The sequence below is a fragment of the Myodes glareolus genome, chromosome 5 (assembly GCF_982192425.1).
Source record: "Myodes glareolus chromosome 5, mMyoGla1.1, whole genome shotgun sequence".
Classification (NCBI taxonomy): Eukaryota; Metazoa; Chordata; class Mammalia; order Rodentia; family Cricetidae; genus Myodes; species Myodes glareolus.
Window position 1 is genome coordinate 109,163,070 of NC_142030.1, and position 26,963 is coordinate 109,190,032.

The following is a 26,963-nucleotide window of genomic DNA, read 5'->3' on the forward strand; positions in this document are numbered from 1 at the left end:
TGTACGCAGGCTGCCAGACAAGCTTGACTGTCTATGATTTTCTACTATAAACTTCTAGTTTGGAGAGACAGAGTAGTCAGGCTAAGAGAATTTGCATGGGGGTTGTTAACTTTGATGTTTCCAGGGTTTGCTGACCATCTGTACCTGGACATAAAGTGTCTCAAGGTATTTTTATTTTGAAAAGGAGCAAACAATTTTTATTTGTTGCACATGCCCGGAGTGTCTGCAACAAGGTCCTAGATCCTGTACTTTTACGTTTGACCTGTGCCCCTGTCATAAAACACTGCTGTCCTATGAGGATGGGCCTAGACTCAGCTGATCCTCACAGACCTAAGATCTGACTGTACATGTCCTCTCCTGCTGGCATCTCTCTATTGGCAATACTCTTAACCCTCAGAAGCACTTTTCCTGGTCTGATAGACCCCTGATCTTGGACATGTTGGGGCACTTCTGCTCTGGTCTTGCCAGCACAGGGAACTGGTCTATTTCTCCTGGCTAGAGTTGTGTTTGTGCTGTCCAGCTTAAAGCTTTGTCAAGATTACCACTGTCTACCTATATCCAGAGTGCAGGAACACTATGCCAAAAGGGCTTAATAGAAGCACAAGCCACAGAGCTGATAAGATCACTCCATATCAAAGCATGTGCTGCACTAGTGTGAACGCCTCATTTCAGACTCCAGGCACCCACATAAATACCAGGCAGATGTAGAATCCCACTTGTAATCTTAGCACTTGGGAACAAGCTGGACTAGCTGTCAGTGAGCTCTGGGTTCAAGTGAGAGCACGTCTCAATAAATACAATGGAAGCAATGAGGGAAGATGCTAGATATCAACCTCTGGTCTTCATGTGCACATACTTACACACACATGCATGCACACATGCATACACACACATAAGCATGTATGCATATGCATCAAAGAAACAAAAAGAAAAACAAAACCAAAAAAAGAAAAGAAAATCAAATATAAGCCAAGAGTGCCTGAGATCACTGAAATCATACAAATAAGCTAGAAGAAAGAGACTTTCTTTCTGACCAAGTTGGCATCTGAAGAGTAGACCTGAGGGAAGGTATCAGTATTGACACATGCTAGACTATAACATTTCCACACTTCCATGAGCAAATGTTTTACACAAGAGATAGATCATGTGAGGTACATCAATTCATGAGAAATTATTATTTTAAATATTACACAGTGTCATAATTCTCATGATCAGCTGCCATCAAGCCTCTGACTTTCCTAGCTATGTGGTCAACTCGCACTCTCCAAAGAGCACCCTTCATTAACTGTCTTTACTTCTAGCACTCCACTTGTCCACAGAGCAGTTCTTTCCTCTGGGCATGAAAACACAGAAATTATTGTGGGTACTCTACAGACTCCAATCCATGGCTGTGGCCAAGGAATTCTATCCTATAAACTATCCAAGCATGAATGATTTTTGCTCAGGTTCTCTTAGAAAAGTCATTGTTCTGAGTAACCTCAGCCTTTGTATGCAGAAAGCAATGCAGAAGACTGGGAGAAAAGAAACCTATCTCTCAATATACTATTTAATTTGTTAAAAATTGTGTGTGTGTGTGTGTGTGTGTGTACACACATGTACATGTGATGTATATTTTGGGTTGTGGCCATCCTGTGGTGCACATGTGGAGGTCACAGAACAACTTTTCATTGTCTGTCTCTTCTAATCTCTCTGTGTTAAAGGCATTGAACTCGACTGTTAGGTTTGCATAACAAGCATTGTACTTGTTAGACTATCTTACCTGCCCTGCTCTTTCCTTTGATTTGTCTTCTTTTCTTTTTTATTGAAAATAGATTCTTCTTTCATACAATGCATCCAGACCACAGTTTCACTTCCCTCCACTCCTCCAAGTACCCCCACCTTTCTCCTCAGAGTTCCCACCTCTGTCTCTATTCAGCATAGAGCAGGTCTCCAAGGGACAATAGCGAAACAGAACAAAAAGATATAATAATAAAAAGCAAGAGTCCTCACACAGAGGCTGAGCAAGGCAATGTGACAGGAGGAAAAGTTTCCAGAGAGCAGGCATACTAGTAAAAGACACACCAGGTCCTACAGTTAGGAGTCTCACTAAAAACACCAAGTCAACAGCCATATCATATATGCAGGGGACATGGTGCAGACCCATTCATGTCCCCTGTTAGCTGTTTCCGTCCCTGTGAGCCAGACGAGCCCTGCTTAGTTGATTCAGTAGGTCACGTTCACTTGTCCTCCTTCCCCTCTGGCTCCTACAGTCTTCCCACCCTGACCTCTAAGGATAGGGCCTGAAGAAGACTTCCATTTTAGTCTCTCCACATAGTATCTGGCTCTGGGGATCTGCAACCTCTCCCATCTGTTGCCAGATGAAGTCTCTCTTATGACAAGGTGACAAGATTAGGAATCACTTCTTAATTTTTCTACTAGGCCAGTCATACTTGGTTCTACCCTAGGTCTTTGTGCTTTTTGAACTCTAGTTCCTGGATATCTAAGCAGGGTAGGGCATGGGCTTCCTCTCATGGATTGGGCCTCAAGTCAAATCCGACATCACCTGGCCACTCCTACAAGTTCAGCACTGCAATTGCCCCAGCACATCTTTCAGGCAGGACAGATTGTATGTCAATGGTTTTGTTGCTAGGTTTGTGTCCACATTTTTTTAGGTTGCCTATTGAGTACCTTCCTGCACTAAAGAGCTTAGAACATAAGAGTAAAAGCTTTGTACAGGCACAAACTCAACTTTTTCATGTTAGATGAGCTATGTAGATGTTGCCTTCAACCACGGCACCTTGCTGTCCATTTACAGAGAGCAACCCTCTGCCCTAGCAACTGCTTGTGTTATTTGGAAATCTACACAGTACCTCGTTATCCAACAGCTCAACTGAATTTTCCCAGGTTCCATGGCTGGGAACCTTGCCTGAAACAAGAGATGGCTACTTCATTCTCCATACCCTCCTTTCCTAGGAGTCCTCTCTAGGATCACCCTCATAGTTTTCAGGAAGTTTCTACTGCATTAGGCTTCTCCACAGCTCCCCAAATGTCCACCAGTTCCACATATGGCTCCCAGAATCCTCTCCCTTCATCCCATCTCCCCTCATTAACTGAACCCTCCCACTCTTGTCCCCACCTGACCCAAGTTCACCCACAAAATCTATTCTATTTCCTGTGCCCTGGGAGAAACAGGCATCCTTACTTTAGCTCTCCTTTTTTCCCAGCCTCTCTGGTCTATGGGTTGGATCTGGTTATCATTTACTTACTGCCCTATATTCATTCATTCTTCTGCTCATGTTGAGTCTCACAGTGTATGTTTTCTTCCATCTTCACAAAGTTCTTTACACCTCACACAATTCTTAAAACACCCCAACTATTTAGTGAGGTAAAACTTATCGTTGGTGTCAAAGAAGTCATTGCCTTTTGGATGCTTTTGAGCAGATACATAATCTTCTGTGTCCTTAGCTTCCCATTTTCCAAAGGAAGAAAAGTCTAGGTCATGCGGGGCTGCAAAGCCTATTAAGTGAAGTAAAATATGTGCTACTACCATTTTCATTCCCCCCAGGGATAGTTGGTTTAACCCAGGGCACAGCATCTCCATAAGCCACGGTAAAATTGTGAGAGAATGTCAAAGGCACAGTTAGCTCTGTCACTTATTATTTTGATGTCCTTGATAAGCAGTAATCATGGTGCTGGAGAGACGGTTTGGTAGGTAAAAGTATTTGTTATGAAAGTCTAATGACTTGAGTTTGAACCCACACAAAAAACCAAGTGTGGGAACATACATCTGTAATGCCAGCAAAGCTACAGCAAAATTGGAAACAGAACTTATGTGCAGGCTCATAGCCAGATAGCTTGGAGTACACATCTTGAATAAAAAAAGACCTGGCCTCAAATAAAAGGTGAAAGAAGAGAATTGACTCCTAAAGCCATTTTCTGACCTCCACATACACACAACAGTATATGTAAACCTGTTTGTGTACACACACATACACACACACACATGTACACACACACACATGCACACACACACAAAATTTGCAAACCGTACTCACAGAACAATAACTGTTAAAAATAAGAGATCATTTCTATCCTGAATGCATCTTATGGCATGCTCTATTTTTTCTTTCATTATCTTATTTTAAACAGAATCTGTCAAGATATTTATACAACACAACTAAAGATTTTAATGTGCACAACTGGACCCTATCTGCAAATTAAAGTCCAAACAAGGCAATCAAGCCAGAGGTATAATAACATCCAATGATGAAAATCTAATGTATGTTGTATTTCTTTTTGTTTAATAGCAGCAGTAAAAATTATGAGCCATTATTACCACTTTAAATCTGTTATTCAAGTGGCTCTGGGGAGACTAAGCAACTCTCTAGTGTATAGAGAAGGGATTAAGTATTCATGGAGCACGCTTAATACTTCTGCAAAACTTCTCTTGAACGTCTGCTTCTCCATCTGTGAAATGGCTGTAACAATCCGTGTGCAACTTAATTAATACTGCAAACGTCCAGGGTGCTTGACTGAGTTCTCTTGAATGAGCAGAATGTTTCTTGTGATGAATGGTTATGGTGGTAGGAGAAAGGCTTGTTCCAGAATCTGTGCTCAGTGAAGGGAACATCTCACTGCTGTGAGAGTCAGCAAATACAAGGGATACTGCTGGCACTGCAGGTCAAGTGGCAAACACAAGCCTCTAGAGCGGTGGCTCTCAATCTTCCTAATGCTGTGACCTTTTAACACAGTTCCTCAGTCTGTGGTGACCCAAAGTCATAAAATTATTTGTTGCTACTTTATTAACTATAATTTTGCTACTATTATGAGTCATAATGTAAATATTTTCAGAGACAGAGTTGCCAAAGGGCTTATAGCAAGTTGGGAAGTGCTGTTCCATAGAGAAGTAGAGTTTTTAGCGTAAATGGATACTTATCACCTAAGGGTAGGGCAGCTAATATGACAAATCAGCAAATAATCATATCAACATGATCCACAGGTATTTTCTTGCTTCACAATTTTTTTGTATGACTTTTTCTGGAGAGATATATTTTGACAGGGAGGGCATTGAAAATAGTCCAAAACCAGGTTATATCAAAGCTCAGTTTATTGGAATTACTTATGGAGCATGAGTAAGGAATTAGTGAGGATAACTCATCACAATTTTGTTTTTGCATCACCAGAAAGAACATCGGTGGAAATCACCAAAACTGCATCCTTGGAGCACCCTGCCCAACTGGGCAGATCAGAAAATCCCCATCTCGCTCTCACAATCTTTTCCTCTGGAACTCTCCTTTGAATTAATAATGAAATGAGATGATGCTGAATGTATTTTCATATGCAGGTGTCTTTAATTCTGTAATTCTCATAGTGACTTTGTAGGCTAGACGTCCATAGACCTCACCAAATAATCAGTAGAAGTACTATTTGCGAAAGTCAAGTGCTCTGCCTGGAGCCCCCAGATAATAAGCTGCAGAACCAAAATGAAACATTTACACACATTTGTTTCTCCTCCGCCAGATGCTCAGATATCTTTAGGTCAGCGGTTCTCACCCTTCCTAATGCTGACCCCCAACCAGTACATGACTCCAGTGCTACATCATAACTGTAATTTTGCTACTGTTAGGAATTGTAATTCAAATATCTGATATGCAGGATATCTGATAGGCAAGCCCCAAATGGGTTCCAACCCACATCTTGAGAATGTGGTTTAGGTGTTGTAAAGAGCATGCAGATCTGGGTCTTCGAGCTAATGCGGGTCTTCGACATTTCATCGCATCAGTCGGTGCTCTAGACTATCCAGAAACTTCAGGAAGGAGAATGTGTATCATAACAGCTGTGAAAGGTAGTAAGTAATGAAGGGGAGACCATGAAGTTATTGGAAAAAGGAAAGTTCTAGAATGCAGAGCTTGACTGGGGAGCTCGGGAGTCAAAGGGTTCTTGTGGCAATGATCCTCCAAAGTGAAAGCATGAAATGAAGTGAGAAGTGCAAAATGTGTAAAATTATAGGACAATTGTGTGTGATAAAAATTTTGTTTTTAAAGAAGTGCATTCCTATGCATAAATTTTCCAAGGCATAAAGCCTGTGATTTGTACGTGTTTGATGCTCTGAAGCAGTCAGCCCTCTTCCAGTTCTTCTGTTGTTTCCAAAGAGCAAAACCGCACTTGTCCATCTTCGTTTCCCCACAACACACACAGAACATGACCTGTGTCAGACTCCACTAAGACTGTACTTCCCCGGTTGCCAGTATAGGATTGTGGCAAGAGAATAGGCATGGGACACTGCAGCATCAAGCTTAGCTTGTGAAAGGAGCCAGTTGGCAGAGGGGTGCTGGCATCTCGTCCTAGCCTGGTTGTCACACAGGTCGAGCATGCTCGAGAAAATCACCTGCTACCAGAAAGCTGTGACTTACAGGTGCTGTATAATTACCCCATGAAGTGTCACGTGGCTCCTGACCCAGGGCTTTGGAACACGTTTTCCCCTCTGTTCACTAGGCAGCTCTTACCCTCAGGAGTACGTTTCCTTTCTTAACAAACTAGTTCTACTTATAACCTTGCGTCCTTGGTGCAATCCTTTATTGTGGGACACAAAACTTGGAATCAGGTGCCCTTTGTACTCAGAGCTGCACCTTTAACAGGTTGACGTGGGAGATGTGGTGAGGTTCCTCATGCTGTGGGAATGCAGGCGTAAAACACGGTATTTTCCCATGCAGGTCAGACGGATGCACCTGTGAATAAATGTTGATTTTCATTTCCTGGTTAGGTGTGACCATCACCCGTAGGCAGTAAACATGCAGGAAATCAGAGTTCTTGCCATTCATAGCCTGGTCTGGTCACTGAACTTCATGTATTCTTTGTCCTCTCCTTCTTTCCTGTGACACTGGGTTCTTCTCTCCTTATTCAGGACCAGCATACTGATGTTTCTTTTGTGCATTCATGTCTTCCTTTCCTTTTTGAAACTGTTGGGTTTCCCTGTGTATATATTCACCTTGCAGTCACCTTTCCAAGCACTGGTTGGTGCTATATGGTTGTTCTGTGCATTGACAGGCATTAAAACTCCAATTGTTGCTACAGTGGCAGAATGAAAGCAATCAGAAGAGAGCAGGAACCCACAGTATGCATATGTGCACATGTGGTATGTTTCAATAGCACTGGGGAACGTGGGAACAAGGCTCAGTACAAGGCTTGGGCTTAGCCTGGCACACCCTGGGCAACAAACCACAGCACCAGAATGAAACAGTACCATTTGGTATAGGAGTTAGACCACCTAATTGAGGATCAGTTCATGAACACAAGACCCTTTTACAAAATCCAGTAAGAATTGGTAATGCATTTCATGTTGGTTAAAAATAATAGTGTGTCTGGTAGTATGTATCAATTTTTAAAGTATTATCAAGTGACTTGTCTTAGCACAATTAATTATTGAGTTATGCATTTATTTGTTTAGTTCCTTGGTCACTCTCTGATAATTTCATACTGATCTACAATGTATCACAATCACAACTGCCTCCCCCAAGTCTTCTTTCCTAACGTATCTGGACTCTTTCAATACTTTGTCCATGCACATCTGTGTGTACTGGCTCACATGGGTGTGCATGTGTTGGAGGTGGATATTAGGTGACTTCCTCAGTTTCTAAACACTCCTTTATTTAATATGTTTATTTTACTTCTAATAATTAGTATATGTTTGGGGGAGTATGTGTGCACTTGTGAGCGCAGATGTTTGCAGAGTCCAGAAAAAGCTGGGTGACCGGGATCTGGAGTCATACTCAGTCATTAACTATTTCATGTGAGTGCCAGAAACCGAAGGAGCAGTGTGCACTCTTACCTGCTGAGCCCTCTCTCCAGTCCCATGAATACCTTATGGTTGAGAATGGTTCTCTCCTTGAACCTGGAGCTTGCCTATTTGACTAGCTTTCCTAGCCAGTTAACTCCAGGGATCTGCCTGTCTCTTTAGCTCTGGGATTACAGGTGCTCCCAGCCATTTTAAAGGGATGTTGGGAATCTGATCTCAGTTTGGTCCTCATTCATGCATAGCAAACATTTTACTCATTGAACCATCTTCCCAGTCCTGCAGGTCTTTTTCTTAAGGAAATGATTTATGTGTTTCTCATGTATATGTCTTATTATGAAGTTAAGTCTTGAGGAGATAAAGCTGCAAAGGTGATCTAGCGGTGAGCTGTAGCTCTCATGCTCTGTCTGGCCATGATATTCATTGTACAAGACAGGGCAACAGTGCCAAGAGCTCCACTGGTTCAGCTAGATGTAACATGAAGGGGCCGGCTTGTTGGGGTTTCCGTCCTGCCCTGTAACCCACAGCCGGCAAATCCCAAAGAGAAATTACACACAGGACTCCATAAGGTTATAAACTGATTGGCCCATTAGCTCAGGCATCTTGTTAACCCTTGTAACTTATGTTAATCCATTATCATTATCTATGTTAGCCATAATGACTCAGTACCTTTTCCAACTGGGCAGCTTACATGCTGCCTCTTCGGTGGTCTGTGCAGGAGTGGCAGAGGAACCTCCCTGCTTCCCAGAATTCTCCTGGGAGAATTCTCATTGCATCACCTCTACTTTCTGTCTGACTTTCCCGCCTATACTGCCTGCCTGGCCAATCAGCGTTTTATTAAAATATGATTGACAGAATATAGACACTAGATGTCCAGGGAGCACAGTGTGCATAAATGCAGTGCCAGCATCTAACATGAAGGTGCTGAAGCACACAGGAGATTGAGAAACCTCCCCAAATCTTGACAGTTTCTTTTTACAGCGTGGAGTCACTGGGGACCTTTTTCTTAACTGTATATGCAAAGAATAAGTTATGGAATTTTACTTTCAAGATAATTACAGAAAATCATGATTTCTCTTTGTATTTCAAAATTTTACTTATTAAGGATAATTCTATATCCTTGAACAGGAAAGACAATTGCTGTCATTATGAATACTCCATCTGAGAATTTAATTGCTTAGTAAATCCTGAAAAATTGAGTTTTATGGCTTCTGGATTTCAAATAAGAATAATTCAACCCTGTCCATATAGCCCTTCACCTCTTGTTCACCCTGCTAAGATGGTGTATGATGACTCTCTTCCAAGCTGCAATTAAGTAGTCTTACATTTTTTGTATTTTAGAAGTAATAACATTTTATAGTACATTTTTTTTGTAATAAAAATAGTGAAAGGATGTGAAGGTAACCTACAATAAGTCTTCCAAGGGGTGGTGGAGATTGCCCAGTGGTAAAATGCTTGCCACACAAACATAGCAACATGAATTAAGCACACATGTAAAAAGCTTGGCTCAGCGGCACACTTCAGTAATCTCAGTCTTGAGGTGGAGACAAGAGGGTCCTTGGTGCTCACTGGTCATCCGGTCTGCTTCATTACCAAGAACCAGGTTCCTTATCTGTGAAAGATAAGAGTTGGGGAGGCAGTTCATTTTGTAGAGAGTGTGTTTATCATGCACAAGGTCTGGAGTTGATTCTGGAACTGTGTAAAACCAAACACATGGTACACACTTACAGGGACATGAGGATGAACAGTTGAATGTCTTCCTTGACAATGTTGGAAATTCAAGAATAGCCTGGGCTCTATGAGTCTCTTTCTCAACAATAACAACAACAAAAACAATAAAAATGAGATAGAATGTGATTAAGGAAGACATGCGGTATCAATCTAAGACATCAACATGCATATACAAGTGCATGTGCATACCTACACATGTATATTAATGTGCATACACACACAGCCAAATCATTTCTTCCCTGGATATTTTGACAGACACTTGTCAGTTTGTGCATACCTATCTGCTGGATAAAACTGATTCGATTATAACTTCCTGACTTTCTCTTTCTGGTGCTCATCCTAACAGAATTGAGGGACAATGGCCTAAATGGAATGATGCTGGTACATAGTGCCAATTACTACATGATATTATGCATGGAACTTGACTAAGCTGATGTTGAGAAAGTTGAGAGAAAAGAACTGAGATTTAAAGTCTGAGAAGGCCCAAAGGGGCGGGGATGAATGGATGCTAAATTGAAGTTGGATTAAATAAAGCTCTTGTATTCTGGATATGATGAGAGTGAAAAGGAAAGAGTCACAATATAATATATAATTTAAGTTTGCCTGGGATGATGTGAAGAAATGCCTACTTTCTAAATAGTGCATAGAAAATAGACCAAAGTGATGATGCCATCAAAGCCCAACTTGACCAAAAAATAAATTGATTATACTTACTTCCAGAGCATAAACTGTCATTGGTGAGGAATTAATTAAAGGAGCTTTGGGGAAAGGACAAGAGTTGCTTCACTGCAGAGTTTCACTCTCTTGTGAATGACTGCCTGATGGAAGCTGCAGAGTCCCCTTCTCTAACCTTCTTCTCCCTACATTTGCGAACCCCACAAGCTCACAGCTGGGCAGGGAAGAAAAGAATAATGGTTTGACTTCCAGGTGAGGGTCCTATGATCCTTTCCTCCCCCATGCCTTTAGGTGGCGTCAGTAGTTCCATTCACATTACCATAGACCTAGCTACCTCTACATTGCTTCAGTCAGTTATTTGTCATGGTTATGAGACTAAGCTAATCTCTACTCTGAAATCACAATGCAAGGAATATGTTGTTGATGGAGAAAGCAGGTCATACTGATCAACAAAGTAGCTTATGTTTCAAAAACTAGATAGACTTATTCTGAGTTGACATTACACAATGTATGTACATACTGAGAGATTTCATGGTATCACACACATTTCCTTAAGTTTATGTCTCAACTAAAGGATGATCTCAGATAAGAATAAATGCCACAACATAATAATAGTGACTGACTGTTTTTGCATAAACCCTAAAACTACATTACCAGCCCATAATGAGGTATCTATATCACAATACCCCTATGTTCAAAATTATGAGTCTCCATACCCTGGCTGTTCTTTTTCACTAAGCCCCAAAGAATCTTCAGAATTCTCAGTACACGGTTCTGGAAAATACTGAATTGCCCAACCAGAGTTGCCAGAAGAAAGGATGTCTCTTTTTCAACTCCAGCATGGAACTTAGAATGAAGAGCTAAAAATGGCTCTAAATGTCAGAATCAAATTAGCAAGAAGGTGAATCATGAGTGATTGTTATAAACCAGGCACTGGTCCACAAGCCTGGTGTAGGTGTCTGTGGCTCTGTCATCCTGTCTCCGTAAACACAGCCTGGAACATGGGCCTGCAACTTTATCCTAGATCACATAACCTAACTCAGCCACAGTTCCCTGCAACTCTTGCTGGGGCAGAAAATGTAAGAAACAGTCTGTCTTCTACCCTCAAAGACTATAAAATATTGGATGCTCCATTTCTTCCAAGGATGGGTTCAAGACTCCCCAGAGAGATTTCTTCACATGAGCTCTAAATACTGTTCTGTAAGGAGGCTCCTCTGGCCTTTCTCAGCGTCCCTTGCAAAGCAGATATGTATTTCTCTCACTTACCCTATCTCCTTTTTATTCTTCATGTCAAGGAAGCACCTCTCAAGGCTTCAAAGCAAGCCACTTCTTCCCTATAAGGCGCCATCTTAACTGGATCTCCGTGTATTGTATTATTTCTGTCTGTTGCTTAGACCTCCTGACCCGTGGTCCAATCTCAATACACCTTATTGAAGGGGATTATGTGCCAGCTCCCTCCCAGGACCAGTTGCTGTTTATCTCTTGTTTTGTTCCATAACTTCTAATGGGATTTCTATTTCAGTCTGGTGTGTGTTCAGTGCCTAGAAATGAATGGTTCCTTATAGTCTACTTAGGTTGCTTCTACCACATGTGCCTCCTTGTAAGATAGATCTTCAAGATTTTAGGAACATTCCTGTGAACTGAACAGGACCAAAGGTGGGGAGCAAGAATAAATGTGAGGAAACACGCTGATATTCTTTCTCTTCTCTCTGTTTCCAGAATCAGATGTTGCTGACTTTGATGGCAGGAGCTCGCTTTTGTACAGGTTCAATCAGAAGATGATGAGCACCCTCAAAGATGTGATCTCCCTGAAGTTCAAGAGCATGCAAGGAGATGGGGTTCTGTTCCATGGAGAAGGACAGCGTGGAGACCATATCACCCTGGAGCTCCAGAAGGGCAGGCTAGCCCTGTACCTGAATCTAGGTAGGGTCAGACTGAGTCATATGTATTCATGACTGGTGAGGCCAGAAGTGATGCTCAGGTGTCTCCCTCTATCACCCCCACCTTGTTTTTTGTGGCATCCTCTCACTGAACTTGGAGCTCACTGGTTCTGGTGCATGCGTGTGTGTGTGTGTGTGTGTGTGTGTGTGTGTGTGTGTGTGTGTGTGTGTGCTGTATGCACATGAATATCCAGATGTGTATATATGTGCACACATATGTGGAGGACAGTGCAAGACACTAGATGTCCACTTTTTTCTCTCTGAACTATTACCTTGAGATAATACCTCTTACTGACACAGTAGCTTGTGTTTGGGGTTAGGTTAGGTGGCCAGCAAACTCTTAAAATCCACCGACTTGTCACTGGGTTAGGCACTCACATCCATACACACATTTTTGTTGTTGTTGTTATTGCTGTTATCATTACTATTCCTTTAGATACGGGTGTTAGGGATTCAAATTCAGGTATGTTGTACAAGGTCACTATAACATGCATGAGAGCATCTTCCAGCACATCAAATGGAGTCACTAGAGCACTGCTTACGTGATCTATTTCTTTTGTCTTTATGATTAGAGAAGCACTTATTTCCAAATATTTCATATTCATGTGATAGAAAGAACTTCTTTTTCTTTTTTTCAGAGGTATCATTCTGTGGTAAAAGACAATATTTCTATGTAAGGGAAGCTACAATGTAACTTTTAAATTCTTTTAGGGCACATACTGAGCCTTATTTTTTTCAGAACTCAAACTCTTAAGTAACTTAAAAATGTTAAACATGTATTATAATGAGCTTTTCATATCTGAGCTGATTAGGCACATTAAAAACCTGTCAGGAGAAACACATAATTGTTTTGTTCTTCTTAGTGGGAGGTAAAATGTGTGCTTGGAAAAACTAAGTTGCTGGGCTAGCTTTGATAAGTCGACCTTGCCCTGAAGGATGAGCCTGGGACCTGGATGGCAGGTGGAGTAGTAAAGAACACCTTTCTGCCTCCCTCGGTGGGAAGACACTTCCCTTGATGGGTGAGCTTCTCCCCGGGCTTGCCTCATCACCAGTAGATCTACAGTCATGGTACCCAGCTTCTCACCCCAGGACGAGAGGGAGGGTATCTTTTATGCCTTCTTACAGAAGAAAGGAAGGACAAGGCAGGTCACAAGAGGTAGGTGCTGAGTTCCTTAGGGCATATAAGTAAATCAAAGGAGCCTTCCTTTAGAAAACCCGAAAAGAAAAATATGCTGGAGGGAGAAGAAGAAAATGGCTTTTTAAAATCAATGGCAATGATTTATTTGTATGTAGCTGCGGTGTGCCATGACACAGATGTAAAGGTCAGAAGACAACTAGAAGGAATTGGGTCTCGGTGCTTCCCATGTGTTCTCTGGTATCTAACTCAAGTCATCCAGCTCAACGCCTTTAACTGTGGAGCCATCTGTCTGGGCTAGAAATGGGCTGCTTTGTTCTGAGATTCCCTTCCTGTTTCCCAGTTAATATTTATTTGTATAAAGTAGGGAAAACACATTGCTATTAATATTTACTATCAAGTAGGCAATAAGGATAAATATAGTTCAATACTGGGAACAAACTCAAAGTATATAGGCGACATCAGAGCAAGTTGTATTTTGGTAATTGGGAAGCAAACATGAGAATCTCCATTGTGCAACCTCTCTCCCAACAGCAAACAAAATAGGCCTTTATTCTGGTCCTTCTTCAGTGGCAACTCCAAGCATGCTCCTGGCCTACATAATCAAGAAAAGAAAAAGAAGTAGGGGTAAAGAACAGATTTCCAAGAGTATTTCATAAAATTGAGGCCCAACACAGAAGATAAAATATAAACTATGAGCTAAAGAGATGACTCATGCTAACTTTCTTATCATGCAAGCATAAGGACCTGAGTTCAATCCCCAGAACCCACATAAAAAACCAGGCTTACAGCCGGAGAGATAACTCAGGGGGTAGAGCGTCTGACTGCTCTGCCCGAGGACCTGAGTTTGATTTCTAGCCTTGCATGAATAGTTCCGTTACCATCTGTCAGCCCCCCCCCCGCCCCCGGCGGCCTGCAGAACGACCCACACACAATCTTCCACCATCCACCGTAGATCCGCGTAGAGTAGTAGGCAAAAAAAAAAAAAAAAAAAAAAAAAGGACCAGGCTTAGTAGTGTATGCTTGTAATCCTGGTGGTACTTGCGAGGCGGAAATACATAGGTCCCCGGGGCTCACTAGCTGTCTGCCTATCCTGCTGAGTGAGTTCTAAGCCAGTGGGAGACTTTGCTTCAAACGAACAGACAAAACTCCAAAACAATAAGGTAGAGAGTAATGGAAGAACAACCTTTGTCACGTGCGTGCATGCACACACACACACACACACGTAAATAATTCCTTAAAACAAAGAGAAAGGGTAAACCGGAGACGTATAGTACACTACTGTTTAAGTGACAGTTTGTATTATCTAGTCCTTAGCTGTGTCCTTTGAAGGCAGAATTGGTTCTGTGGTGAAATTTCACTTTGCCCTTGTCCTACACTCCAAGGGTAGAGCACAGACTTCTTTTTAGAATTATTAACTGGGCACGAGATTTCACTCTTCAGTCCGTAGGGGCTGGGGTAGAGTGGCTCTCCTCCCAGCTTTCAAAGACTTCGTTTCAATTGCCCATGGCATTCTGTTCTTTGTAGAAATACAAAGGAAGCAATCACGTGGGCAGGTGGAGAATCAAAGGGCAGGAGAACTCTGGGACTGGGAACCTGTTGTTAAGTACTGATCAGGACATCAACAGAGCATGCGAAATACTCATCCTTACAAGAGTTCTGAGCTGAAGCAGAATGTTGGGTGATTCCAGCACATGCAAATGGAGAACAATAAGAACCTTGTTACAGAACACTAACAGAGTTGGGTGTCTTTTGGGGGCCAGGTGCAGGGTTCAGAGGCTAAAGCCATGGACTGCATGACAATTTATCAAGACAATGGTGAGTTTGTCCAACTCAATAGTCATTTATTTTGTAGCTCCTTTGAATTTCAGGTATTTAACTAAGCCAATGAACATGTATTTATAGATTTCTAGAATAATTGTCAATTTTTCTAAAAAGTATTTCTTTCCAGTTTCCTACATTTTGAGAGCCTACATCCAGGCACGCGCGCGCGCGCACACACACACACACACACACACACACACACACACACGCATATGCATATTCTGTTTATGTCACACGACAGTCCTATGTAGTATTTCTCTCTCTCTCTCTCTCTCTCTCTCTTTTTGGAGACACCATCTCATGCATCCCAGGCTGCTGACTTCATAGCTGCTATACCTTACGAAATAAGCATGTGGTGAACAATATATTTATTTCCTGCTGTTATGCCAAACACCCAACTAAAGCAACTTAGGGAAGGAAGGATTGATTTCATCTCATAACGCAAGGGTACTATTGTCTGTCATGGTGGGCTGGGATATCCAGTGGAATTATGGCTCGTGGTCCCATTGTGTCTGCAGTCAGGAAGGAGAGAGACACAGATGCTGTGCTCAGCAAACTTCCTCCTCCATTTCACTCCTGGTGTCGAGTCCATGAGAAGTTGCTGCTCACATTTAAGATGGGTCTTCCTACCTCAACACAGACTAGAATCTCACAGACATGCCCAGAGATTTGTCTACTAAGTGATTCTAGATCCTGCAAAATTGTCAGTAAATATTAATTATCACCCAGCAGCAATTAAGCAATGAGTTTAGCACTGTTGATCTAAAAGTACTTGTCAGTCCCTAATGTTTCTACTTAGGCTGGGGTGGGGGCTGGGGGGTGGTGGTGGCACACACCTTTAAGCACTTGTGAAGCAGAAGCAGGTGAATCTCTGTAAGCTTGAGGCCAGTCTGATCTACACACAGTTCCAGGACAGGCTCTAAAGCTACACAGGGAAACCCTGTCTTGATTAACAAACAAACAAACAAACAAACAAATAAGATTCTACTTATCATCAAGCGTTGTAATGTTAATTAAAACATAGCACCCATGCAGCATCCAAACCATGTCATATAGACTCACTATGAGAACACCTTTATACGGTGGTAAAGTCACAGGAGTTGAACACCAGTAAGCAGCAAGTGTGGAGTAACCTATACTGGATTTCCTATGACCAACATTTGTATTTCATTGCTTTATTGATACCCAGAGATTTGGGCTGTCTTTTTGAGAAGGCAGCTGGTGTGGGGATGGGAACAAACCAGCTGGAATCGCTTCCTTTGTTTTTAGTGCTCACACTTGCAGCCTTAGGAGAGCACTTGTGAGTCCTGTCTATAATAAAAGACGGCTCAGAGTCGTGCTCTTCTGACCCTGGCTAACCTATGCAGCTATCATTTGCCTTGGCATTCTATACAATGTCCTCTGCCATTGTATTTCAGCATTTTCCTTCAGCACAGCTCTCTGCTCTCCAATTCTTCCAGTCGTTTTCCGAACCCCTCCACTCCAAGTCTGCAAACCTGCTCACAAACAACAGAGAGCTGGGATTGAATGTGGATAGTGAGAACACGGAGACGGGGAAGAATGCAGGCATTGCTCTTCCGCTAGCAGGAAGAATAGAGAAAATATTAGCTCGTCAGCTTGGGTCAGGTAGAGCAGCATGGTAACCAGTTCTCTGTGTCCTTGTGGAAATCACACAGCTTCTTTGTAACCAGTTTCTTCTCCTCCTCCTCCTCCTCCTCCTCATCCTTCTTCTTCCTCCTCTTCCTCTTCCTCTTCCTCCTCCTTCTCCTTCTCCTTCTCTCTCTCTCTCTCTCTCTCTCTCCCTCTCTCTCTCTCTCTCTCTCTCTCTCTCTCTTTCTCTCTCTCTTTCTTCCTTTTTAAATAAAACAACACTGAGTGGAGGGATTTGAAGAGATAGTCCAGTGGTTAAGAGCACTTTTTACTCTTGCAGAGGACTAGAGTTTGTTTCCTAAGATCCACGTCAGCAGCTTGGAGCTACCTACAATCTCGCTCCAGAAGATCCAATGCACTCTTCTGGCTTTCATAGGCACGCACAGTCTCTCTCTCTCTCTCTCTCTCTCTCTCTCTCTCTCTCTCTCTCTCTCTCTCTCTCCCTCTCTCCTCTCTCTTGCACGCACGCGCGCACACACACACACACACTCTGGCTCCAGAAGATTGAGGGTGCTCTTGTGGCCTCCATGGGCACTTGCATTCAATCGCACATATACACTGACAGATATAGGCACGCGTACTCACACAAATGCTAAAATTAAATCTTTAAGGGGGTGCTGGAGAGGTGGCTGGGAAGGTAAGAACACTTTTACTCTTACAGACAAGCTGGGTTCAAATTCCAGGATCTGCATGACAGCTCACAACCCTTGATCCATAATTTGAGTTCCCAAAAACACAGTGACCTCTTCTAACTTCCTCAGGCACAAACATGGCACATAAACACATATGTGAGGAAAATATTCATGTATATAAAATAAAAATCCCTAAAAGTATAAATCCTTTAAAAGTGCAAGTGCCCCTTTTCCACATTCATTCCAATTTCATCGTCTTCAAACTAAATAGAAAAAAAGAGTTTCATTTATTTAGAAATAAACTTCTCTGTTTCTGTCCCCAAAGGCAGCTTCTTCCTCATTATTTCATTTGTATTCTCCTCAACTGTTCATGAGGATTTTTGTCTTGTCTTAATAAATTGAAAATCTGTTAAAATGGGATAATAGAACATCAAATACAACCGAGATAAAACTGAAAACAGGTGTCCCATGATAAAGACTGTGACAGTGTGCTGAGAATTGTTTTCTATGGTTTCCATAACAACAGTCTAGATTTCTAGGGGAAGTTTCATTAGATGATTGTTATTCTCATCAATAGAATTCTAAGCTACTAATCCTCAAATAAATTTTTCCTTGTTTATTTATCACCCCAATATTCACTTGTTTTACTGTAGAATATCTGAGAATATGTAGAATACGTAGAATACCTAAAGAAGGAGTAGATAGAGTTCATTCATATCTTCATTTTGGCAATCAATTAATAAACAGCTTTGGGCACTGGCGAGATGGCTCCGTGGGTAAACGTGCTTGTTGCTCAAGGCTGCCAACCTGATTTCAAACCTTGGGACCCAGGAGGCAGAAGGAGAAAACCAACTCCTACAACTTTTTCTCTGGTCTACACATGTACACCACTGCATGCTCACACTCACACCGACCCCATAAATCAGTCAATACACATATTAAAATCTGAACCTATGAGCACGGACATAACTCACTGGTAGAATAAATTAAGAACCTGGCCAACGTGTTCAAGACAATGAACTCACTCTGCGGTCACCAAAGACACACACACACACACACACACACACACACACACACACACGAAACTCTTTGTAATCACGTGACGTTTAGTAACTCACATAGGATAAACATTGTAATTTAATAGTGCTCTTTTTAGATATTAGAATAGCTATTCTAACTGGAAAATATAAACGAAAAATCTTTTTACGTGGCAAATTTAAACATTTTATGAGTTTATAGTATTTATTAGCATATTTGCATAGTTGTGTTTACTGCGCATATTTATACATACACATTTCTATTCTACTTGTATGTATCTTAAATTAAGAATTTTAAGTTAGATATTTTATTTATTAGCTGTCACTTTTGATTTCATCTAAACATGTAGTTTTGTGCATAGATATTTAAAATATTTAAAAATATTATGAGAACTTTAAAATGCTCCTTCAACAGCTATCTAATACCTTTCTGTTGATTTTGCATGTATGTTTAATCTCGTTGCAAACTACTGAACATTATCTCCAATTTTTAAATCATTAATCACTATTAATTTATTGCCTTAGAATACATTTTGAGAATGCAGATGACTAAGTTAAAGGGCCAGGACTTAAAGATCTCCATCCAATATCCCAACTTCAGTTTAGCAGCACAGCTTGCTGAGTCTGAACCTCGGTGACCATGTTTTCTTAAGATCTTCATTCAAGATAGGAGGGCACTAGTGGGGTTCAGATAGCATCAACTGTCTGCCTTCCAACATAAAGCAAGAACTAGGTTTCTAAATTCAAAATGAATTAATGATGAAACACTCTTGGAGATTTGCTCCGTGATCTCAAAGCAGGGATGCACTGTAAAAAAGAAGAGCTGGGTTGCCACCACCTCTTCCTGTGTACTTTGCCTTTTGTTTGTGTTTATGTAGTCACTTGTCCTACTATTACTGGATTACACCAACCCTGGAACTTTCAGAAGAGAGAGCTCCACCTGCCTCCATATCGTTTCTCTGTATGACCATGATCAGTTCTGGTGGTTCACAATGTTCTTTGGAAGAAGGTCAGAAGGAAAAGGCAGAGGTGTTTATTAAGGCATTAGCATAATCTCACAATGGTGAGAATTCAAGGTTTTTGGAATAAATAAATAATAAATCAAAAAAACAGAATTAGATATCAATTCACCAGCCTTGCTTTTCAAGTATGCTAAGTGGGGGCATTCCCATTCTAACTTTGGCAGGAAACTAGACTCAGTGAGACAAACAACACCATTTGCATACTAGAGGTAGGAGTGAGCATCCCACAAGGATATTAGCGTCTCCTGACTCCTGAATGTCACATAATGCCACCTGTGCACAGGTGAGTACAGGTGGGGTCAAGACTGACACAGTGCAAGAAAGAAAAGACACACTTAGCTCTCATATTATGAGGAGGTGGAGATGCAAACTATTCTCTTAAATGGAAATCAGTGTATCAGGAGCCTAAATGATATTTTGGGGTGTAAAGGTGCTTGCTGCGAAGCCTGATGGTTGGAGTATATAGAAGCACACACATGAGAGAAGAAGAGGAACAACTCTATACACATGAACTCATGCACTTGCACTCTTACGTGCACTCCCACACACATGATATTTATAGATTTAAAAAATTACGTATCAGTAATGATAGCTGCCCCTTACATTTGAGACACAATTCTGTGTGGTGGCAGTCATAACTTTTTTGGTAGACAGGCTCAATTTATGCAGTAAGCACTCGATAGTTGCAGCTGGACTGTTTGTCTCTCTCTGCTCCTGTGAGCACAGATACTCGGTGTGACTATTGGCATCCTCCCAAGCCAGTTCAAGATCTGCTTTCCTCATTGATAATATTAGAAAACTGGTAGGTATAAATCTAGTAATGTTTTTTTTCTGAATATGGAAACTTCTCTTTTAAATTTTATTCCTGTGGCCAATGCTATAAGCATTCCTGTCACCATGCAATCACTGGTATCCCAGAACCATTACGTTTCCTTTTGCGAAGTGGGGATGTGTATTTTTTGAGCTAAAACCGGGTTCTGAAATCTGTGGGGAAGCCTGTAGATGACTCCTGCAGAGGAGTTTTGTGGTGTGCACGTGTGCACTGTGGGGGACAGCTCAAGTGGGGTTTATGTGAAGAAACCTCAGGAAGTCGGTACTCAATGCTGTTGATGGGCAGGATTCAAAGCTACCTGGGCTAAGACTCCACCCTGTTTCCCCTCTGCAGATGACAGCAAAGCTAGACTCAGCAGCATCGCACCCTCGGCTGTGCTGGGTAGCCTTCTGGACGACCAGCACTGGCACTCGGTTCTCCTGGAGCGTGTGGGCAAACAGGCAAACTTCACCGTGGACACAAACACACAGCACTTCCGGACCAAGGGAGAAACTGATGTCCTGGACATTGACTATGAGGTAAGTCATCCTCCCTGCTAGTTCCCAGGAGCAGGTTGTCTGTAAAGAGAACCTTTAAGTTCCTCCATCTGCGCTAGGTCTGGAAATGCCTTTGCCGGGCTGTATGCAGCTGATGAGGTGTCAGAGTGCCAGCTAAAATCAATACCTCTTTTTTGCTGTCTGTATGCACATATGTGTGCATGTGGGTAGTCATGTATGCCTTTGTGTATGTATGTGGTGCATGTGTTTCATTTCTGTTGCTGTGTAAACAAACAAAAACAAACAACAACAAAACACATCTGATAACAGGGAGTTTATTTAGCTTATGATTCTTGATTGTTACCCATCATTTCACAGAAGTCAAGGCAAGAACTCAAATAGTTATTCACATTGCATCTACAGTCAAGAGCAAAGAGAATAAATGCAGTTTTATTATTTGTTTCTTGTCAAGAAGCTTTCTTCTCACTTACACAGTGCAGAACTAGCCACATGAGATTGTGTAGATTCAGACCAGCCTAATAAAGACTCAATTGACTCTTACTAGGTAATGCTAAGTCATAACAAGTGGGCCTTTAAAGCTAACCATGTGTACGTGTCTTTAAGTGTGTGTGTGTGTGTGTGTGCGCGCGTGCACGCTTCTGGGTATATATGTACTTGCAGCTTCCCGAAGTTATTATCTATAGTTACATATGACCATTCATTCTTTAACAAAAACTTTAATTAGTTAGAGTATTAAAGGATGCAGAAAATATTAACAAAATCTCGCGTGTGAACTAGAAAAATGTCTCAGCTAGTAAAGGAATTTTCTGTCAAGCTTGATGACTTGAGTTCAGTTCCCCAGTACCACATGGTGGAATTCTTACTGCTAAAGATTGCCAGTGCTCTTAAAACCCATGCTCTCAGAGGGTCCCTGGTCTTTTACATCCATGCCCATTTGCACCTCTAGCTAGTAGGCTAAAACTGCTTTTCTCTTTTCTGTGGTACTAGGGACTGAACCTAGAGCCATGATGGAAGAGATCAGTGAACTGCATCAAACTAAAGGAGGCTGAAGTTCTCCTAGTCTAATAGTCAAAGCATGATAGAGCCAGTGACCAGGGGACAGAGGAGAGAAGAACGCGACCCTCCTGGTGGGGCTGGGAGAAAAGGGGACTTCCTGCTCCTGCAGTGAAGCGCATGTCTTCCAGCAGGAGACCTCACTGGGTCTTTACCGAAGGACACAGTTAGCCTGATCAGAAGGTACGACCTAAAATGTGTGCATCCGGTTCCAAGGTCGGAAACTCCAACAATGCAATGGGCAGAGTTTAAACAATAACAGAATAACAGTATTGTGTATAAGTCAGTTAAGTATAAGAGGACCAAAGACCAGATTTCTCAGGAATTTTGAAAGCTGCCTGGTAGACATTGTCTATAGTTAAAACATAAACTGCACAAACTTGATTAAATAGGTTGGGAATTAAATTAAATGAAATATTTCTGAGAAAATAAATTTGGTAATTTCTAATTACTTTTCTATGTAATTATCCCTCATTTATCTATTTGTACACCAGAATGTTGTAACTGCTCTCTCTGTAGAAGGTCTTGTCTTATACCTATGATGTGGACAAATGCTCCAATTTGAAGTTTGACTCATTGTTTTATAGATGGCCTGGGCTGGGAGTCTGCTAACCTTATACCTGAATGAAAGCACATTTTTCTGTGGCTTAATTGTGGAAGGTTAATATTTGTGTGTGTGTGTATGTATGTGTGTGTGTGTGTGTTATTTGGGATTGGTACTAGAGGTATTCACAGATTAGGAAGCCACATTACCAGTAAACTATAGATACAGACCTTTCATTAGCTTTTCAATTAAATTAAAACCATTATGTTATTTTAAGAGAGGATCTCATATAGCCCAGGCTGTTATTGAACTCTCAAAGGACTAATCCCTTTTGCCTTTATTTCCTGGGTACTAGGATTATAGGTGTATACCCCACGTTCTCCTCCATGTGGTGCTAAAGTTGGAATTTATCAACAAAGCTGCATCCCCAGCCACCGCCGCCTCCCCTACCCCATTTTATTTATTTTTCGAGACAGGGTTTCTCTGTAGTTTTGTAGCCTGCCCTGGAGCTAGCTCTTGTAGACCAGGCTGGCCTTGAACTCACAGAGATCCACCTGACTCTGCCTCCCAATGCTGGTATTAAAGCGTGCACCACCACCGATGGTACTTTTTTTTAAAAATTCAAAAAAAGATTTTATTAAATTATCTGCCTTATCCTATGGAGTATGGGATACACAGGCCTGTTCCACCAGGCAAACAAGACTGATTTTTTTCCCATTCATTTTTTTAATTTTATTTTTTCTTTTTTTTATTTATTAAAAATTTCCACCTCTTCCCCGCCTCCCTTTTCCCTCCCCCACCCCCTGCCCCTCCCCCCCTTCCCCCTTCCCACCTCCCCCTCCCTCTCTCGTCTTAAGAGCAGTCAGGGTTCCCTGCCCCATGTGAAGTCCAAGGTCCTCCAGCATCCATACAGGTCTTTAAAGGTGAACAACCAAACAAACCAGGCTCCCACAAAGTTAGACCATGCAGCAGAATTAAATCCCAATGCCATTGTCCTTGACTTCTCAGTCAGACTTCATTGCCCGCCACTTTCAGAGTGTCCATTTTGATCACATGCTCCATTGCTCCCAGTCCAGCTGACCTCGGTGAGCTCCCATTAGATCAGTCCCACCGTCTCAGTGGGTGGACGCACCCCACGTGGTCCTGACTTCCTTGCTCATGTTCTCCCTCCTTTTGCTCCTCATTTGGACCTAGGGAGCTAAGTCCAGTGCTCCAATGTGGGTCTCTGTCTCTATCTCCATCCATTGCCAGATGAAGGTTCTATGGTGATATGCAAAATATTCATTAGTATGGTTATGGGATGAGACCAGTTCATGCACCCTCTCCTCTGCTGCCCAGGGAACAATCTGGGGATCTCTCCTTGGACCTGGAACCCCCACTAGAATCAAGTCTCTTACAAACCCTAAAATGGCTCCCTTAGTTGAGATATTTACTTCACTGCTCCCAGATCCATCCTTCCTCTATCCCACCCATCCCATTCCCCCAAACTATCCCGAATCCTCCCCTTCTTACCTTCTCTCTACCCAACTGCCCTTACATCCACCCCAACCCCCCCCATTCCCCCAAGTTTGCCTGGCAATCTTGTCTACTTCCAATATCCAGGAGGATAACTATATGATTTTCTTCAGGTTCACCTTCTTATTTAGCTTCTCTAGGATCACGAATTATAGGCTCAAAGACCTTTAATTATGGCTAGAATCCACTTATGAGTGAGTACATACCATATTCCTCTTTTTGGGACTGGGTTACCTCACTCAGTAAAGCGTTTTCTATTTCCATCCATTTGCATGCAAAATTCAAGATGTCATTGTTTTTTACCGCTGAGTAAAACTCTAATGTGTATATGTTCCACACCTTCCTTAACCACTCTTCTATTGAGGGGCACCTAGGTTGTTTCCAGGTTCTGGCTATTACAAATAGCGCTGCTATGAACATAGTTGAACAAATACTTTTGTAGTATGATAGGGCATCTCTTGGGAATATTTCCAAGAGTGGAATTGCTGGGTCCTGAGGGAGGTTGACTCCCAGTTTCCTGAGAAACCACCACACTGATTTCCATAGTGGCTGCACAAGTTTGCATTCCCACCAACAATGGATGAGTGTTCCCCTCACTTCACATTCTCTCCAGCATAGGCTATCATTGGTGTTTTTGAGTTTAACTATTCTGACAGGTGTAAGATGGTATCTCAATGTTGTTTTGATTTGCATTTCCCTGATCCCTAAGGAGGTTGAGCATGACCTTAAGTGTCTTTTGGCCATTCGAAGTTCTTCTGTTGAGAAGGTTCATAAAAGAAGGAAAGGTGGGAGGAAAGGAAAGAAGGAAGAAAGAAAATGTGACAGAAATTTTGATTGCAAATAAAGATTTAGTAAAATATATTATAAAGAATCAAAAGCCTCTAAGAATCAGCTCATTATATTAGAATATAACAAAGATAAATACATTGCTTATCTTTATTAAATTCTATGCAATGTATTCTTTAGTCAAAATAAGATTATGAATTTTATGCACACATAAAGTTGTGCTTGTAAATTCTTGGTGTGTGTGTGTGTGTGTGTGTGTGTGTGTGTGTGTTCCTCACTAAAGACAATAAGAGCATATAATACTTTTGCAGAGGACTTGAGTTTAGTTCCCATACACACAGAGGTAAAACAACTCCCTCTGTCTTCTGTGCCAGGGATCTGATATCTTCCTCTTGTCTCTTGGGACATTTGTACTCATAGGAATAAATATCATTCCTATGAATACATATAACATTTTTGAAATAAAAGAATTAGCCAAAGATTAACTGCTAGAGCATATGTAGGCCTTTATAAATAAATAATTTAAATTATGGTGAATAAAAAACATTGAACAACTATTTGTTTTTTATTTTTATTTATTTATTTATTTTTTACATATATAGGAAAGTCGAGTGGCAGTTGCAGGCACTGTACTGGCCAGGGCTGTCAAAGTCTCTCCAGTTACTCTGGCATGCAGTTGGAGACCCCATGGCTACCACAAGCCACAGCCCTTGGAAACATGCTGTTGAACAACTATTTGAAGGGTAGCTAGAAATTCTAATTATTTATTTCAGGGCCCAGGCCACTGGGCAATTCCTAAAATTATATTGAATAAAATCCATTTAGGCTTCATCCAGATCTACTGAGTCAGAAATTCTATGAGAGTGATCTGCTGTATTTACTCAGAAATCCTGCAGGCAATTCTTACACTTTGAAGTATCTCTCCATCATCCAGGGCATCAGGACAGATGTCCTGATCATTAACTCAAGACAGATACCTTGTGGCCGGGACTGATGCAGAAACCATGGAGGAGTTCTTATTGGCTTGCTCCTAATGGCTTCTCATTAGGATAAGCTCAGGATGCTTCTTATATATGACAGGGCCAGGACCAAAATCCCATGAAAGGCACCACTCATTATGAAGAGGGATTTCCCACATCAATTATCAATTATGAACATACCACACAGGTTTTTCCAGAAGCCAGTCTAGTAGGGAAGTCTTCTCAATAAGGCTCCCCTTTCCCAGATGACTCTAACTTAAGTCAAGTTGACATAAAACCAGCCAGAACAGAGGATTGTTTTGATTAGGTTAATTTAATTGGAGGGGAACCACCCCCCTACCTGTTGTGTCACTATCCTCTGGGAAGAGCTGGGTGATATTACGAGAAGAAAGTGTGCTGAGCATAAACTTTAATTGCTTTCTTTTTTTGACAGTGGGTAGCATGTTACCAGCTCCTTCAAACTTTATTCCTGACAAGATGGATTGTAACCTTGAACACTGAGTAGACATAAGCCCTTCCTTCTTTAAGTTGCTTGATCAGGGTGTTTTTTTCAGGAAAAGAAACTAGACTAGAATGAATTGTTGAACAATGACTAGGAAGCCTCAGAACACAATTTAAGACCCTGGAAGGATAGGGAATTAAAGGGTGACATATAAAGAAAAAAAGGAAAGATTAGGAGCAGACCTTCTCTTTCGTCTATTATTATCATGAAACTTAAGATAGGTCTTTTCTTTAATCCAAACTTCTGCTCAGTATAGTATAGCTAATGTATGTCATTCAGTGACTTCAAAAGATGCATCGACAGTCTGTGACTGAAAAGACAGGATACCAGGTAGGTGTTTCTGAATTGTTAAAACCTGAACATCCTGGAGTACCCATCACTTTCTTATGTCAATTTGTTTAATTGATTGGAAAAACAAAGAGAACACAGCAGCTTAGATTTACATCAAAGCACAAAAGTGTCTTAAATGAACTTGAAAATAACATTGACAAAAAAATACCATAAAGTCATTGTTCAATCTCACCATTTTTTCAAATACTTTAATGTCCAAGGTGACTTCTAAAATCAATGCCATTACCTAATTCTCCACTGACTTTCAAGCCCGTGTGTCAGTGTATGATCTCACTTGTACAGAGGTTCTATGAGATCACAGCTATTTGATATTGAAATGATTGATAGTTTTCAAGGAAACGAAACTCAATGATATCACTTAGTTTGTGAAGTCGGAGACCCTTCCTTCCAGTATCCTTGCCTGTCAGAAACACTCCTTAAGAACAAAACTCCTTGAAATATTTCTCTTAAGCAGTTGCTGCTTCAGGAACCTCAAACTTTTGCCAG

The 26,963-nt window shown here is 41.5% G+C and overlaps 1 protein-coding gene and 1 non-coding gene across 2 annotated transcripts in view; one reads left to right on the plus strand and one right to left on the minus strand.

Moving 5' to 3' along the window:
• Cntnap5 (contactin associated protein family member 5) overlaps positions 1–26,963 on the plus strand; it is a 908,928-nt gene that overhangs the window by 396,930 nt on the left and 485,035 nt on the right. The window contains exons 5-6 of the mRNA XM_087906619.1: positions 11,897–12,100; positions 20,583–20,767. Coding sequence (XP_087762745.1) covers positions 11,897–12,100; positions 20,583–20,767 — 389 coding nt within the window. The remainder of the gene's footprint in view (positions 1–11,896; positions 12,101–20,582; positions 20,768–26,963) is intronic.
• Positions 25,239–25,368, minus strand: LOC148122172 (small nucleolar RNA SNORA44). The gene has a single exon (XR_015737959.1). It is a non-coding gene; the product is annotated as a small nucleolar RNA SNORA44 (small nucleolar RNA).